We start from the raw sequence: 15,647 nt of genomic DNA on the forward strand, positions 1-15,647 counted from the left end.
AAAAAAACAATTTGAAGATTTATTATTATGTGTGCAGTGTTCTGTCTGCGTGTCTGCCTGCAGGCCAAAAGAGGGCACCAGATCTCATTAGAGATGGTCATGAGCCACCATGTGGTTGCTGGGAATTGAACTCAGGACCTCTGGAAGAGCAGCCAGTGTGCTTAAGCTCTGAGCCATCTCTGCAGCCCTCTGCTTAGGTTTTTCCAGACTTATTTTCATTTCTGTGTGTGTGTGCATCATAAGCACATGTTCAGGTGCCAGGAGAAGCCAGAAGAGTGTGTCGGATTCCATAGAGCTATGGTTACAGGTGGTTGTGAGCTGTCTGGCATGGGTGCTAGGAATCGAACTCAGATCCTCTAGAAGAGGAGGAACTGCTATTAACTGTTGACCATCTCTGCAACCCCTCTGCTTAACGCTATGATTTATGTCACCAGGAGCCCCCTTGAAGAGAACCCAGAAACAAAATCACCACCCACCCTGACCCCTGGCAAAGCCTTGGCTCTCGAAAAGAGCAGTTTGACCAGATTCTTGAAAAGATGTGAGCCTGGCTGCTGAAAAGCTTAATTCAATCCCACGTGGGGCCCTCCTCCAAAGATGGCCGCAACCTCTGTGCCTGTTCCGTGTGGACTCAACCTTGCTATCCCTCATCTCCCTGCCCTCCTTGTCCTCTTGGCCCATTCCTTACCAGCTCCATGGTTTGGGGGACCTTTGCATGAAGGGCCAGAAGGGCAAAGTACGTTACTTAGAGGCAGTAGGCCATACAGCCTCTTGTAGCAGCTCGGCCACTGTGTACGGCCTCTTGTAGCGGCCACTCAGCTCAGCCACTATATCACATGAAGAGCCAGTGGCAGCATATAAATAAATGTGGCTATGTATAATGAAACTTTATCTAGAAGAACATGAGGCCAGTAAGATGGCTCAGCAGGTAAACGTCCAGCTTGATGACAGAAGACACTTCTGTACGTTGTCCTCTGATTACAACAAATCACTGTGGCACAGGCATACACCAGCCACACCAAACTACTACATGTATTTAAAACAAACAAACAAACAAAAAAAGGTTCTAAACATGGTGGAGGCTGACTTTGTCCCTTGTCGACCCTGGGGTTTTATTTTGTTATTCCATCTGGCCCCCATGTCTGCATCGCCATGGTGGAACAAGGGCTGGTTAAAATCTAAATCCTAACTCCTCTTCTGGTTACTTCCTCCCCGGGCCCCTCACCAAGCTGCAGACCGAGCACTGGGACATGCCCACCCCACCGCACTGCCTAGGAAGTGTGGAGTGGAGGCCACACCTGGTCGAACTTCTTCTGCTTCTTCTCCAGGTTGGAGACGCTCTGCCGCTGGTGGTCCAGGTCCACCAGCAGGTCATCCAGCTCCTGCTGCAGCCTCGTCTTGGTCTTCTCCAGCTTATCGTAGGCGGCCACCTTCTCCTCATGCCGTTGGCTCAGGCCTTCCAGGTCCTTCTGGAGCCTCCGCTTCGCCTCCTCTGCGGTCTCCAGGCACCCTACCCCATCCTCCATCTTCTTCTTCATGTCGGTCACCTGGGCAGGACGGGGAAGGTAAGCAAACACCCACACTGGCACCTGGTCTGGACATGTCTTTCTCCAGGACGACCGGGGACCAGCCTGCTTGCACCATGGGGGTGCCAGGGGTCCGACCCAGTTTTGGACCCGCCCCGATCACTTCGCTCTTCCCACCTGGGCATGGAGGGTGGCGATCTGCTTCTCCAGGTTGCGTTTGGCCTCCTCCTCCTCCTCCAGCTGCTCTCGTAAGGAGTTCTTCTCATCCTCCACCTGCTTGAGCTTGGTGCTCAGGCTCAGCTTCTGGCGGTTCTCCTCCTGCAGCAGCTCCTACTCGGAGGACAAAGGGGACGCTGAGGAGGGGCAGAGCCACAGCCTGGGGCCCCCACCACCCAGAGACAAGGAGAGGATACGTGCTCAGAAGTGTCTGCCAGCAAGACTCTTGGGACTTTCAGGTCCTGACACTGTCCTCACCTGGGTGTCCTGAAGCTGGGACTCCAGCGCAGAGAAGTCCTTGGTGAGCTTGCTGGACTTGCTGTCTGACTGGTTAAGGAGACCAGTCACACTGTCCAGTTCCACCTGGGTAGGGAAGGGAGAGGCAAAGGCTGAGTGTCCGGAATGTTCTGACAAGGCTGGATTGCTCTTGAGCTGAACCATGGGGGGCCTGGCTAGGGAGCCAGTATGAGGAAGCATGCTTATGGGGCAGCAGGTGAGGATGGCCCAGGCCCAGGGTCCAGCAGACGCCTCACCTGCAGCTTGGTGACCTTGTCAGCCAGCTCGGTGCGCACACGCTCTCCCTCGCTGAACTTGACCTGCAGTTCCTGCAGCTGGGCCTCCACCTTCTTGCGCTTGTGTTCGGAGTCTCCCTTGCCCTGCAGCAAGACCTTCACCTCATTGGCCAGCTCTCCTCGCTCGTTCTCCAGGGTCTGTTTCGCCTTCTCAAGGGTAGCTTTTACCTGGAGGAGGAAGAAACGGGGTAATGAGCATCCAGGGTCTGGTATGGGCCTGGGTTCTCTGAAGTCCATAGAGGCAAGGACTGCTGCCTCTGTCTCAAGAGCCCTGGAGAAGGAAAGCCTCGGTCACACCTATTCTCAAATCCCTAAGGGTGGGTAAAAAAACTGCCAAGCTTTCCTCTCTGAATGGAGGGACCATTCTAATATGAAGTTTCATGGGTCATCTGTAGGGATTTTAGCAACATTCATAATACAAAGAAAACTGCTCCTAGACTTGGAATCTAATGCTCAAAGCACTAATGTGATACTCTTTTAAGAACTATGAAGGTGTCAGGTGTGGGGGTGCACACTTTCAATCCCAGCACTCAGGAGACAGAAGCAGGTAGATCTCTATGAGTTCAAGGCCAGCCTGGTCCAATCGTGAATTCTAGGCTAGCCAAAGTTACATACATAATCAAACCCTGTCTCAAAAAAACAAAACTAAAAACATGCAGTTCATAAAATAGATGCGAAACAACACCATTCCACACAGCACTGAGTGGGCTTGACAAGTTCAACGATAATAGGACCCTGAGTACAAAGCCATGCTGGGTAAAAACACTAAGGAATAGCTCTCACAGTGCTGGTGGAGGTGTAGCAAGGTATGTTTCTAAATGTTTTCGATTGTCACGCGGAAGAGACTTGGACTGCTCTCGCTGCCACCAATAGTGAGAGGAGCTGGAAGCCAAAAGGGCAGCAGAACCTGCCTGGAAAAAGCCGCCAGCTATCAATTGCCTGGACGGACATCACCAGGGTTTCCCAGTAAGACAGTCACTGCTAGTGTGTGAGAAAGGGCCGCCTAGTCAGAAGAGACCGTTAAGTCCCCTTCGGCTCAGGTCAAGGTCATGGGCATTCCTTGAGCTTTTTGGTCTAGTAGGGTGTTACAGATGAAAACGTCATCAGAGAATCGAACACCTTTGATACAGATGCTCTACAGCATGATCAGCTCAACCTCAGATAATAACAAGACAGACAGACCAGCCACCATCCTCCTTTGCTGACATGAACACTGAGGCATGGAGGAACTTATTTGCCCAGGCATTCAGACAAAGTCGGGGCCCAGCCACAGGTCTGGGGCAGTCGACACTGCACCTGCTCTGTTCTCCCCCAGACATTGGTTTAGATGCAGCAAGGCCAATCTGGGCCCTCCCCAGACATAGCCTGCCTTTCCCAGAGTTCCCGTACCCGCTTAGTCTGCTCCAGCTGCTCAGCCAGCTCCTCCACGGCCTGTGAGTGCTTCTGCCTCATCTCCTGGATCTGGGCCTCATGGGTCTTGGCCTCATCCTCCAGAGTCTTCTTCAGAATGCTCACTTCCTGCTCACGTTTTGACCTGGAGAGAAAGCATGCTCAGAGTGGGGGCCAAGCATCCCTGGGGCACTCTTGTCCCTTGGCTCGTCTCGACTGCAAAGGCCTGAAAGGGGCAGAGCCTATTCACGTAGCTTCTCTTTCTCGCTCCTGGATTTTTCAGACAAGTTTTGACATGACCCTGAACTCCTGACCCTTCTGGCTCCATCTCCCAAGTGCTGGATTACAGGTGAGTTGCACCACACCCAGACTGCACAGATTCTCTACCACTGACCTCCCTCCTTAACCATCCATCCATCCTCAGTCCCAATCTAGCATGCAGACTGCAGAAACTCGTGCCTTTTCAGGCCTAGTAGGGTCCACCCTGTCTCACCAGGTTCTTCAGCAGGGATTCTACTCAGTGAAGAAGCTGCTGAGGGAGGAACCATCAGCATGCATGCTCCCTGGTTCATGCAAAGTCAGGCCACCGTGTGTGTGCAGAGGACTGTGCCGTGTGTGCAGAGGACTGTGCTGTGTGTGTGATGTGTGTGCAGAGGATTGTGCCATGTGTGATGTGGCCAGGCCTCCCCAGCTTCACCTCCCTGTCCTGCATGGCCATCCCACCAAGTGGCACACCTCAGTTCCTGCTGAGCAGCCGTGGAATCCAGAGTGTCCTCCAGCTCTGTCTTCAGTGCCTCCAGCTCTTCTCCAAGATCCCGCTTCTGCTTCTCAGCTTTATTCCTGGAGGCTCGCTCAGACTCCAGGTCTTCCTGGAGCTCAGAAATCTGAGCTTCCAGTTCTCGAATCTTCTTCAGGGCCATATTCTTCTGGGCAGCTTCTTCTTCCACTCTGCCAAAAAGATCAGTGACATCAGTACCGGGCCACCTTAGGAAGGTGCAGCCAAAGCAGCATCTGGCAGTCACAATCATGGACCAAGGGTCAACTTCAGCAAAGCTCACCATCCAGGATATTTAAGAATAATACCATGTCGAGCCAGAGAGATGGCTCAAGGGTTGAGAAGAGCACTGGCTGCTCTTTCAGAGAATCTGAGTTCAACTTCCAGCACCCACACAGCAGCTCACAGCTATAACTCTGGGTCCAGGAGTTCTGATGCCTTCTGCTGGCCCTTAAGTAGACACCACACATACACACACACCACACACCACACACCACACACACACACCACACACACACACACACACACACACACACACACACACACACACACACACACACTTTTTATATATATAAAAGAGAAATACCATTTGAGAACTGGATAGCAGAATTATTTCATTTTCTAAATTAAGATTACCTTAATTACATAAAATTCAAACATGTACTGAAAAAATCAAAAGGAATAAAACATTGTAATTCATGATGACTATAATAAAAATGTGGATGTGCTTTGAATTTACATGAGCACTGTACAATAGTGGCTGGGGAGGGAAAGAGGGGCAGAAGAGAGGGAGAGAGGGAGGGAGGGAGGGAGGGAGGGAGGGGCTGTACATGTGAGGGCAGGGCACGTATGAGAATCTCAACCTTCTGCTCAATCTTGCTGTGAATCTAAAGTTGCTCTTAAAAATAATAATTTTTAAAAATGTAAACAGGGTGGTGAGAAGGCTCAGCAGGTAAAGGTGCCTGATGACTGAGTTCAGTCCCTGGGACCCACACGATGGAAGAAGAGAACGGACTCAGGCAAAAAGACCTCTGGCCTCCCATGCACTCTGTAGCATGTACCCCTTGTGCCACGCCCCCCAAATAAGCAAATGTAAAAAAATAAAATAATTAAAATGTACAAAAATTATTTTTAATATATGCCTATAGCCACAAAATAAACAAGTAAGGAAAGAGGAGGGGGCAGGGGACCAGAGGGGGAAGGGGAGAGGAAAAGGGAGAGGACAGAGGGTTGTGGGGAGGAAGGGGAGGAGAGGGAGGGAGGACTCCAGAGAATGACTTTCTGTGGATCCGAAGTCTCCTCCATGGCCCTTCTGCAGCAGGAGCAGAGAGCATGCTCACGGCTCCCCGCAGCGCCACGCACGCACGGGGCAGGGAGCCACAGCACATGCGACGCTGGCCAGTGGCTGGGCCTCACCTGGCCAAGGCGGCCTGCAACTCCTCCTCCTTCTTGGCCAGCTGCATCTTGAGCTCGGCGATCTGCGCCTGGAGCTCTGCGATCTGGTCGCTGAGGTCCGTGGAGTCTCCCTCCAGCTTGCGGCGGGTCTTCTCCAGTTCCTGGCGCTGCTTCTCCTCCCTACGGAGGCGCTCTGCCAGGGAGGGCAGGGGGAGACAGAGGCCTCAGTGGCCACACTCCTGCCTGCCTGCTCCTCACTGAGTGTATAAAACCAAACACTGTGCACTTGTAAGACACACGGAAGGTTTAAAGGGGCACCATGCACACACCCCCACCCAGCTCTGAGGTGGAGAAATAGCTCCACAAGCTACCAAGGCCTCTGTGTCTCCCTGGCCAACACTTGCCATATCAAAGGTTCATGCTTATCACTCCTCACACAGACAACTGTCTGGTCACGCAGCAGTGAATCTACAGCCCAGACTCCCCAGAGAACCGGATCCTGTCCCTAAAGCCTGATGGCTGTGTCTCGAGGCAGCGGCCTAGCACTGAGCTGGGCCCAGCTTGCCTACGAGCTGTGCACAGGTCGGTGACCTGGGTAGACAGGACGCTCATGCCCAGCGTGACTCACCTTCCAGGTCAGTGATCATCGCCTCATGCTTATTCTTGAGCTTGGCCAGGCTCTTGGACTTCTCCTCCTCTTCCATGAGGTTGGTAGTGAATTCAGCTACTCTGTCTTCCAGCAGCTTCTTCTCCTGGAAGTGGAGGAAGAGTACTAGAGTTCAGTGTTGGCTGAGGACACCCACTTTGGCTCTTCCAAAGGAGGATTCGAGCAGAAATGGAGGAGTCAAAGGTGAACACTTAAACACTTGGCCAAGTTCAGAAGGATTTACTGGGTCTAAGAGGTGATTGACAGGTCACCCTAGACATCTGGGTAAATTCACATCCTTAGACACTAAAAATGTAGGTGTCCAAGACCTCCCTGGGGTCAGGTAAGAAAGGCTTCTGGATATCAACTGATTTAACCGAGGGACAAGTGGTCCTGTCCCTGCCACTATAAGAGGATGCTACCTGGTATTCCTCAATCCCAAAAGCTTTGGGATTTCCTTTACCAAGGAAAAATGGTAAGCCCCTCCCCCAGCCTCCGCATTCATGAGAAAACCCCTTGACACGTGGAGCTGGTGCCCAGAGGCCTTGGGAACCCTGGGAGAAGCAGCTCCCTGCTGAGCAGAACCGTGGCACCGCAGGTGAACAGGCAGGCGGGCTCCGCCCTGCGCCGCCCAGCTGTCCCCGTGCCGGCATGGCACACCAGGCCCACCTTGGCCAGTTTGCAGTTCTGGTCCTCCATGATGATCTGGTCCTCCTCCAGCTTCTTCAGCTTGGCCTCGGTGGTCACTTTCTCAAGCTGCAGTTTCTGCCGGGCGCTCTCCTCCTCCTCCAGCTGCTCCTCGAGTTCCTAACGGGAGAGGACACACGAGAAGGGCGTGTGACGCACACACTTGGCTGGCACTCACCCGGGGGACCCGACCGGCACAGCTTCACACTGCCCCCAGGGCTGCTCGCGCCAGCATGCCACACAGAGGGCCGTGCGCCGAGGCCACCTGCTTGAGGCTGGTGGAGCAGGGACCAAGGAGAGACGCTCAATGGCCTCAATGCTCAACTGGGTAGCACGCAGTGAGATTGAGAGCTGCACGTTCTGAGCAAACCATCCCAAACAGCAAGCTCCCACAGAGATGCCCAAGTGGACAAAGAAGGCTGATGTGAAGACGGAAGCCGGGTGCCCGTCGTGGGCCGCAGGTTGTCCAGAGATGGTGAGCCCCTAAGCAGCCCTGTGTGCCCCGCCCCGGCCCGCCCCGCCCGGCAGGTGCAGGTGGTACCTGGATGTTCTGCTGCATCTTCTTCTTCTCCGCCTGCAGGTGCTGGCAGCGCTCCTCCTCCTCCTCCACCCTGGCCTCCAGGTCATGGCAGATCTCCTCCAGCTCCTGCTTCTTCGCCGTCAGGCGGGCCCGGAGCTCCTCAGCCTCGGCACACAGCTCTGTTTCTGCCTGCAGCTGCTCCTGAAGCTGCAGCTTCTCTGCCATTAGCTGCAAAGGGCAGAGGCAAAGGCTGAGTTCCCCGTGACCTCCTGGCAGTCCGGATGGGACATGTCTCCCAAGGCAAGCACTGAAGGCCTGGCTGCCAGCTGACGGCACTGTCAGGAGCTGATGGAAACTTTGGGAGCTGGGGCCTGTTGAAGAAGGTCACTCGGGGCACACCTTCGGAGGGAATACCAAGGCCTCGGCCCCTTCTTTCTCTCTGCTTCCTTGGCTCTGCTCCGCCACACTCCCTGGCCCAGAAACAACGGAGCCAGTGACCACGGGCTGAATCTCTTAATCCCCCTCTGGAGTATTTATCTTAGGTGCATTGTCACAGCAACAGAAAGATGATGTGCGCTCTTCAAGCAGCTCCAGGGTGGGTGCTTACGGCTCAAACTCCAGCCTCCAAGTAAGCATGGACGAGAACAGCTTCCAGGTGGAAGTACTCAAGCTCCCACACAGCCCTTACATCCTCTACCCTGGGCCTTCCCTCAAGAGCTTCGGATGTCCATAAAATGGACTGAAGGGCTCTACGGTAGGGTGGGACCTCAAACCAGAGCTCCTGAACTCTCCACTCCACTGAGCAGCCTCCCCCCAGTGTGTGTGTGTGTGTGTGTGTGTGTGTGTGTGTGTGTGTGTGTGTGTGTGTGTGTGTGTGTGTGTGTACACACCAGGGTGATGATATAAAGAGATGCTGAAGGCGGCTCTCCCACTGGACTGCAAATGTTCTCTAAGCTGCAAACCAGCCTGCCTGTGGTGACCACTAGGGGGCAGCACTGAGAGCCGCTGGGATGGATGGATAGAGTCTCCGGCCACCTACCTGAGACTGCAGAGTCTCCAGCTCTGTCAGCCTGTTCTCAGCAACCAGGTGCTTCTCTCGCATCTTGGTTAGTTCCATCTCCTTGGCCAACAGCTCATCCTCATGCCGCATTGAGTTCAGCACAGGCTTGACCTGGTGGAGAAGACAGAGGCAGAGTTAAGGCCGGCTAGGGGTTGTCCACCTCTGGCAGCCCCCTCACCTCTGGAATACAAGCTCTAGAGATGACCTGGGGAGGAGGTGCAAGCAGGTACAACCTTCCTGGAAGTCAGTCCTGTGCAACAGGCCCCTGACCCGCTTAGTTACGTTGCAGGGAAACCATCTCTACACGTGCACAGAGATGTTCATGACAGCACTGTTTATGGCACCAAGATTCAGGAATGACACACAGAACCACCCTCTAGGGAACAATCCTAGTAACTGATGCTGATGGGAATCTTAAACAGAAAGCGCAAAACACAGGACTGTGTGCACAAGTCAAAGCCTGGCTATGTAAGAATGCACAGTTTACAGGGCTGACATTTACTGCAAGTGAGAAAGGAGTGTGAGTAAACACAAACATCACAGTGCAGGGTCAGTGTGAGGGGCCCATGAGTGAAGTTCATACTCTTCCTAATGCTCTGGTATTTAACATTCTGCAGTTATCATACGTTATAAACTAAAGAAACCAGAACACGTTACAAAGGAACTTTTTTTTCCTTTTAGGAGACAGAATCTCTGTGAAGTGCTGGCTGTCCTGGAACTCACTATGTAGCCCAGGCTGGCCTTGAAATCAGAGATCTACCTGCTTCTACCTCCTGAGGGCTGAGATTAAAGGGATGTGCCACCACTGAGAGTGTAAAGTAGACCGTCTGAGCAGCTGTCCTGAGGTACCTCAGGAGGCTAGTGTCTCTCACTTGGGGCCAGAGTGCTGGGCAGCGCCTTACCTACAGGAGCCGCTCTCTAAGTTGGCCCAGCCCAGGCACTGCCATCCATAGCAAACAAGTGGTATGGTTGGCACACACTGGACAGGACCAGGTTAGGCTCACACTGCTGGGCCCTGGGGAGCTGCAGGAAAGGCTTGTGATCTGGGCAGCAAGCTGCTTGTGGAGCACCTGGCCACAGCCTCCCAGGCCACAGCTCTCCAGGCCACAGCCTCCCAGGCCACAGTCTCCCAGGCCACAGCTCTCCAGGCCACAGCCTCCCAGGCCACAGCTCTCCAGGCCACAGCCTCCCAGGCCACAGCCTTCCAGCACCCACCTTGGTGAAAAGTCTCCACCACTGCCAGTTACGCAGCCTGAGGTAGGCGGCGCAGTTCCTCTGTAGGACTTTCATGGCGGTCAGCTGCTGCTGCCTCTTGGCAAAGGCCCTGCAGGTGAAGGGCACAGTCAGGTGAGGGAAAGCACACACACGCACCAAGAGCCCTGGCTCACAAGTCACCAACACACGACGGGCAAGGGCTGGCGTCATTCAATCACCGCCCTCCACTGAGGCACTCTCAGGCATAAAAGACCAACAAAAACCAGTGACAGACCCCACTCAGTGCAAGGTCATGATTTCCAACTGTGCCCAGGGGACTTGGACTTGAGGTATCCACCCATGCTGCTTCCCTATCTGAGCTGCTGGAGGTGATGGGTAGTGGGGGGGGGGGGCACTCCATGTCTCCCAACATCACAAACCCATGCTCATCCTGGGGGTGTGGAGACCCACAGAGGCTTCCTAGTGATAACTTACTCAGGGTCTGAGAATCTGGGCTTGTATTACCCAGCAGGACTGCGTAAGGGGATGATCTGACCACGGACGTGGTTACCAGGTGTTTGGAAGGGTCTATACTTGGCTGTACAGTGTGTTTTGATCTTGCAAGGGGGAGGTCTTGTGCCTCTCCCTTGGCATTGTTACAAAAAGCCCTTTTCAATAAACCTAGAGGCTGTTGGGTATTGACCCAGGCCCTCCTGACGCTAGCCTGTGTCTGTCTTCCTCCTCATAGTCCAGGTCTGTCTTTCCTATCTGACATTTTCTCATTCCTCTCTCCTTCACTTAAGAACCCTTCTGGAGAGGTCAGAGCTGGACTCCCAGTGTCCCACACTGGGGCTCAGAGCTCACACTGGGACGTGCCCTGGAGCATGACCAGAGACTCTGGGCCCTGACTGCTGCTGCTCTGCCTGCCGTCCTCCACAGCAGGGGAATCTGAACACACTGACTTGACATTCGGAGCTCAGGATGCCTCCATGGAACATACCATTCTGTGAGGACAGGCACAGAGGGGCCCGGGGGTCATGGTGCAAAGTGAGGATTACAATCAACAGACACTTGGGACACATCAAAGCTCGGCTGCCTGACTCCCACATGTCCCCATAACTCCTTCATAAGCAGCCATTTCTACCCCCTGGCAGGAGAAATCCAGGAAGCAGAGAGGCAACAGGAGCGTGGGGCCCACCCACAGACAGGTTCTGCCTGGCCCCAGAGGGGCCAACCACAGCTGTCTAAGCTCTCCTCAGCCACAGGAGCACAGGTGAGGGCGTACAGGGTAAGGGTCCCGGCAACTCACTTCCTGGCCAGATAGCCCCTGCAGCAGGCCTGGAAGCCAATGATGACGTCGGTGATCTTCAGGTCCCGCTCCTCCTCCAGATGGGCTAGCACCCCTGCCCGGAAGAACACTTTGCTCTGGCCGATGCGGTACAGGTTGCTGTCAAGCTCCAAGGCTTTGATCTGGAGGGAAGAAAGACCACTGACTGCGCCACTCTGTACCCTGAGGAATGGCCACACCCATCTCAGCCCAGCCGTCCCAGTGGTCCTGGGAGGGTGGCTGCACCTCCTCTGTGAGCCTCTGCCCCGGGACCAGAGGACACAGGACTCCGGGACACTGAGAGGAGGAACAGCGAGGAGCAAAGCGACAAACCGGACTGTCAAACCCGGGACTCCCGAGACCCCTCGACCTCCTCCTGTCTGTGCACCCTCTGGAGTCACACTCCACAAACGCTCGACCAGGACACCGTCCACTGTGAAGTGGCTGAAGCGCTTTGGTGCTGAGATTAAAGCAAGTGCCCTCCTGGGCCTCAGGACCCAGCACCACCTGGAGACCCTGGGCCGTGCCCTTTCGGAGGCCACTTCCCTCAACTGCAAAAGGGGGTGGTGCTGAAGTTTAAAAAGAAAAGAGAGCACAGCAAATAAGCTGCCTCCCTCCCAGCAGGGCTGTGGGCACCACCCAAGTGTCAGAAGCACTCAGCACAGGGGGACAACACCCAGTGAGTACCAGGCAGGCTTAGTCATCATGGCAAACCTGACCAACTCCAGCCAGGGCAGCAGGGCTCTCTTAGAAAGCCCACAAGCTAGGGGGTTCTCTGCTGTCAATGACTGGATTCACCGTCACCCAGGAGACACAGCTCTGGAAGTCTGTGTGAGGATGTTTCCAGGGTTTACCTGAGGATGGCAACCTAAGGACGAGGGTCCTGGACTGAATCAAAAGGGAGAAAGGAGAAAGGCAGCTGAGTGCCACTCATGTCTCCTGCCTGATGCAGAGGCCACGTGACCAGCCGCCTCACTTTGTCTTCCCACTACCCCTCTACTCCCCCATAACGGACTCTACCCTCAAACTGTGAGTCAGGACAAACCCTCTCCCCTAAGGTCGCCATTTGTCAGGTACATGGTCCCAGCAATGAGGAAAGTGACTAACACAGACAACTACATAAACCACCAGCCCCTGTCTGTCTGGGAGTGGAGGAATTTACAATAATCTCCCAGTGGCCCTGTCACTGAGTATTCTACGTGGGTTCTAGGAGACCTTTGCTCCTAAACAACCTTGCTAGTCTGGCAAGAAGAAGTCCTGGTAGAAAGACCAAAGACTAGGGGAGGAGATGGCCTGTCCCCTGCCTGCACCCAGATCTCTTACCATGTGACAAGATCTAGGAATAGCCATCCGCATCTTCCCTGAAGAGCCAGGGAAGACTTCGGTCCCTATAGGAGCACAACCTACCCGACAAAAAGTGGCCAAGGGTCCAGGGGAGAAGACCCCCTCAAGCCTGCCTTGCCCACTACTGGACAAGCATCTGGACAGCAGGCAGCATCCCCCAGCCCACTCCCTTCCCATCTTAATCTCCCAATCACTGAACAGACCTTCTGTACGTGAGAAGTGGGAGGAATTTTGTCTTCCAATGCCTCGTCCCAGCAGCCCCACCTCCAGCAAGCAATGGCCGCTCACACAAGGCAGGCCGGGAAGAAGACGCATAAGAACTACAGGAAAGGGGGCTGGAGAGATGGCTCAGAGGTTAAGAGCACTGACTGCTCTTCCAGAGGTCCTGAGTTCAATTCCCAGCAACCACATGGTGGCTCACAACCATCTGTAATGAAACCTGGTGCCCTCTTCTGGCCTGCAGGCAGAACACTGTATACGTAATAAATAAATAAATCTTTAAAAAAAAAAAAAAAGAACTACAGGAAAGGGCCCAGGGTGAGACTGAGCCCTTCGTGTAGCTACAGGGCACTGGGACCATTGGTCACTACACCAACACCCAGAGTGTGCACTGCACGTCAAGCCAGGGCAGGAGGTATCCGGAGGAAAGCCCAGAGGCACAAATTTCAGAGGCACAAATTCCAGACGCTGGGCCGACCCCGAGACCACTCACAGGCCTGGTTGTGAGCTGCCATAGACACGCTGAGCCAAAAGAAACGAGGCCAAGAAAGCAACAGAATGTTCCCCGAATGGAACAGACCAACTCCTGTCAAAATCCTGTCTCCTACGGCCTAGTCCTCGGCCGTCTGTCCTGGTTCCAACACATCCCTGACCACCCAAGGCCTTTGAGGGCAGCCTCTCAAGGCACTTAGAAAACTCAGAACCTGAGCACAAGCAGAGAGCACACAGCACAGGCGTCCACAGATCAAAATGACCGCCCCACAGGATGGCCACATGAGCAGCTGTGACCTAACCGCCAAAGGTACCCACTCCAGGGAACTGCAGCAGGACTCACCATGAGCACACACGCCTGCTTCCCATCCATGAAGCCCTTCGGAATGGAGTTAGGGGTGAGGATCTCATACCTGAGGAAGGAAGAAAAGAAAAGTTGGTCTTTCTACCCATGCTTCACTTCGGCACGGACTAGAGCTTAACCAAAAACTAAGGTCACCCGTGTGGGGTAGCAGGAGTTCCCAGAGTTCCCAAAGAGGGGGGTCCCAGCCCAGTCGCACCCTGCTCTTTCTTTGGCTAGATGGCTGAGGAGCGGGTGAGTCTGGAAAGGACACTGGAATGTTCCGGCCCCCAGGAATAAGCTGTGCTTGCCCCCTGCCAACTGCACGGAGTCCTCATCGGGGACCCAGGGAGCCATACTCGCCGCTTCCCTGGACACTACAGGTTGGCCCACGAAATAAACGGCTGCATCATGGGAACACTCTTCAGGCAACAGTCACTGGACACATAAGCCCAAGTCACCAGCACCAACGGCAGACGCCGCGGCGCTTTACAACCCGGATCCACAAAGTCCCTTCCATGCCCCAAAAGTGTCTGGCTGCATCTGATGGGAACAGCCCATCATCACTCGGCACAGTGACATTCCTTCCAGCAATAAGATGAGGACAACTCTTCTCATGTGCTGGAGAGATGCCTCCTGTGTTCTCAACATCTGAATGCTAGGTCCCCAGTTGGTGGCCTTGGGAGGTGACAATGATGACTCCTAACCCTCTGAAGCTATGAGCCCAGGGACCCTCTCCTCCTGTAGGCCGCCTTGCCGGTGGTGCCTTCCCACAGTCACGGAGACAGTGTGGTACCGGAACTAAAACCCACCTCGCGGCAAGGCACAGAGAACGGTGCACGGAGAAGGTCCAGACCCTACTGCTCATCGAATGGTAACACAGCCCCAGCGGACGGCTCTCAGGAAGCCGTCCACCTGAGGCTTACTCTACATGTAGCCTGGGCCGAGCAAAGGGCTCAGGCCAGCTCACCTCTGCCGGAACTCCTGGAAGACCACTCTGTTGGGAAAGCCCTGGCGGCAGATGCGGATGCCCTCAAGGACGCCGTTGCAGCGCAGCTGGTCCAGAACCAAGTGGGGGTCCAGTTTGCCAGCCTGGAAAGGAAAGCGCACGGAGATAGATGGGCTCACTCACTACTGTGTCCAGGAGCTAATGAGAAAAGGGCAGGTGAGCCCTGCTGGCAGGGGCGTGGCTCTATCCCGCCCCACCACGCCAGGAATCCGCACCTTCTTCTCGTGGTTGGGAATGATGCAGCGGACGAAGTTGGGGTTGGTGTTCCTCAGCGTGGCCATGAGCTTGGCCAGCTGCTCCTTGTACAGCTGCCCCACGGTGCGGAACATGCCCTTCCGGGTCTTGAAGGCACCGGGCAGGGCTGTCTCAGACATGCCAGCCACCTGGTCCAGGCCGATGATGCGGTCCACTGTGAAGAAGATACAGAAAGCTTGTGAGTGGCAGTGCCACACTGACGGAGGAGGGGGCACAGAGAGACAGACATCAAGACAAGAAGGAGAGTCAGCATGGAGCTGCAGGACCCTTCTGATCAGAGCTGAGAAGTGCAAAGGCCTCTGGGTAGGACAGACCTGACCTGGGCAGGAGGTACCGGGGGAGCGACAGCAGAGTCCTGAGACATAGCTCTAGTGCATCTCCAAGGCTGACCTTATATACGCTCATGTCCCCTACCCTAGCCAACTCTGGAAGCCCATACTCCCAGGGAGAATCAGTGAAGCTGGTAATGTGTTTGGAATCGAGAATTCTCAGAGGCTGGCTCTGGTATTAAACCCTGGCTTCGCACACGTGGGTTCCTGTGGTCCTAACTGAAAAAGAAATAGTATCTTGCCTTCACAGAGACCTTTGCTTATAAGCACTGTGCTAGGAGCCAAGCAATGATCTCCAGACATGCTCTGCCATTGTAGACAGGGCTCAGAGTAGTCTCTACATACACGTGGTCCT

General features: G+C 54.5%; 1 protein-coding gene across 1 annotated transcript in view; it reads right to left on the reverse strand.

Annotated features, from left to right (window-relative positions):
* Myh9 (myosin heavy chain 9) overlaps positions 1–15,647 on the reverse strand; it is an 86,703-nt gene that overhangs the window by 7,618 nt on the left and 63,438 nt on the right. Inside the window, exons 16-31 of the mRNA XM_028871057.2 lie at positions 14,924–15,117; positions 14,670–14,791; positions 13,703–13,772; positions 11,287–11,447; positions 9,999–10,107; positions 8,763–8,894; positions 7,745–7,951; positions 7,186–7,323; positions 6,499–6,622; positions 5,892–6,063; positions 4,436–4,648; positions 3,701–3,845; positions 2,273–2,479; positions 1,998–2,102; positions 1,701–1,853; positions 1,296–1,544 (exon numbers count right to left, since the gene is read on the reverse strand). Coding sequence (XP_028726890.1) covers positions 1,296–1,544; positions 1,701–1,853; positions 1,998–2,102; positions 2,273–2,479; positions 3,701–3,845; positions 4,436–4,648; positions 5,892–6,063; positions 6,499–6,622; positions 7,186–7,323; positions 7,745–7,951; positions 8,763–8,894; positions 9,999–10,107; positions 11,287–11,447; positions 13,703–13,772; positions 14,670–14,791; positions 14,924–15,117 — 2,501 coding nt within the window. The remainder of the gene's footprint in view (positions 1–1,295; positions 1,545–1,700; positions 1,854–1,997; positions 2,103–2,272; positions 2,480–3,700; positions 3,846–4,435; positions 4,649–5,891; positions 6,064–6,498; positions 6,623–7,185; positions 7,324–7,744; positions 7,952–8,762; positions 8,895–9,998; positions 10,108–11,286; positions 11,448–13,702; positions 13,773–14,669; positions 14,792–14,923; positions 15,118–15,647) is intronic.

Source organism: Peromyscus leucopus, chromosome 20 (genome assembly GCF_004664715.2).
Source record: "Peromyscus leucopus breed LL Stock chromosome 20, UCI_PerLeu_2.1, whole genome shotgun sequence".
In the NCBI taxonomy this organism is placed as follows: domain Eukaryota; kingdom Metazoa; phylum Chordata; class Mammalia; order Rodentia; family Cricetidae; genus Peromyscus; species Peromyscus leucopus.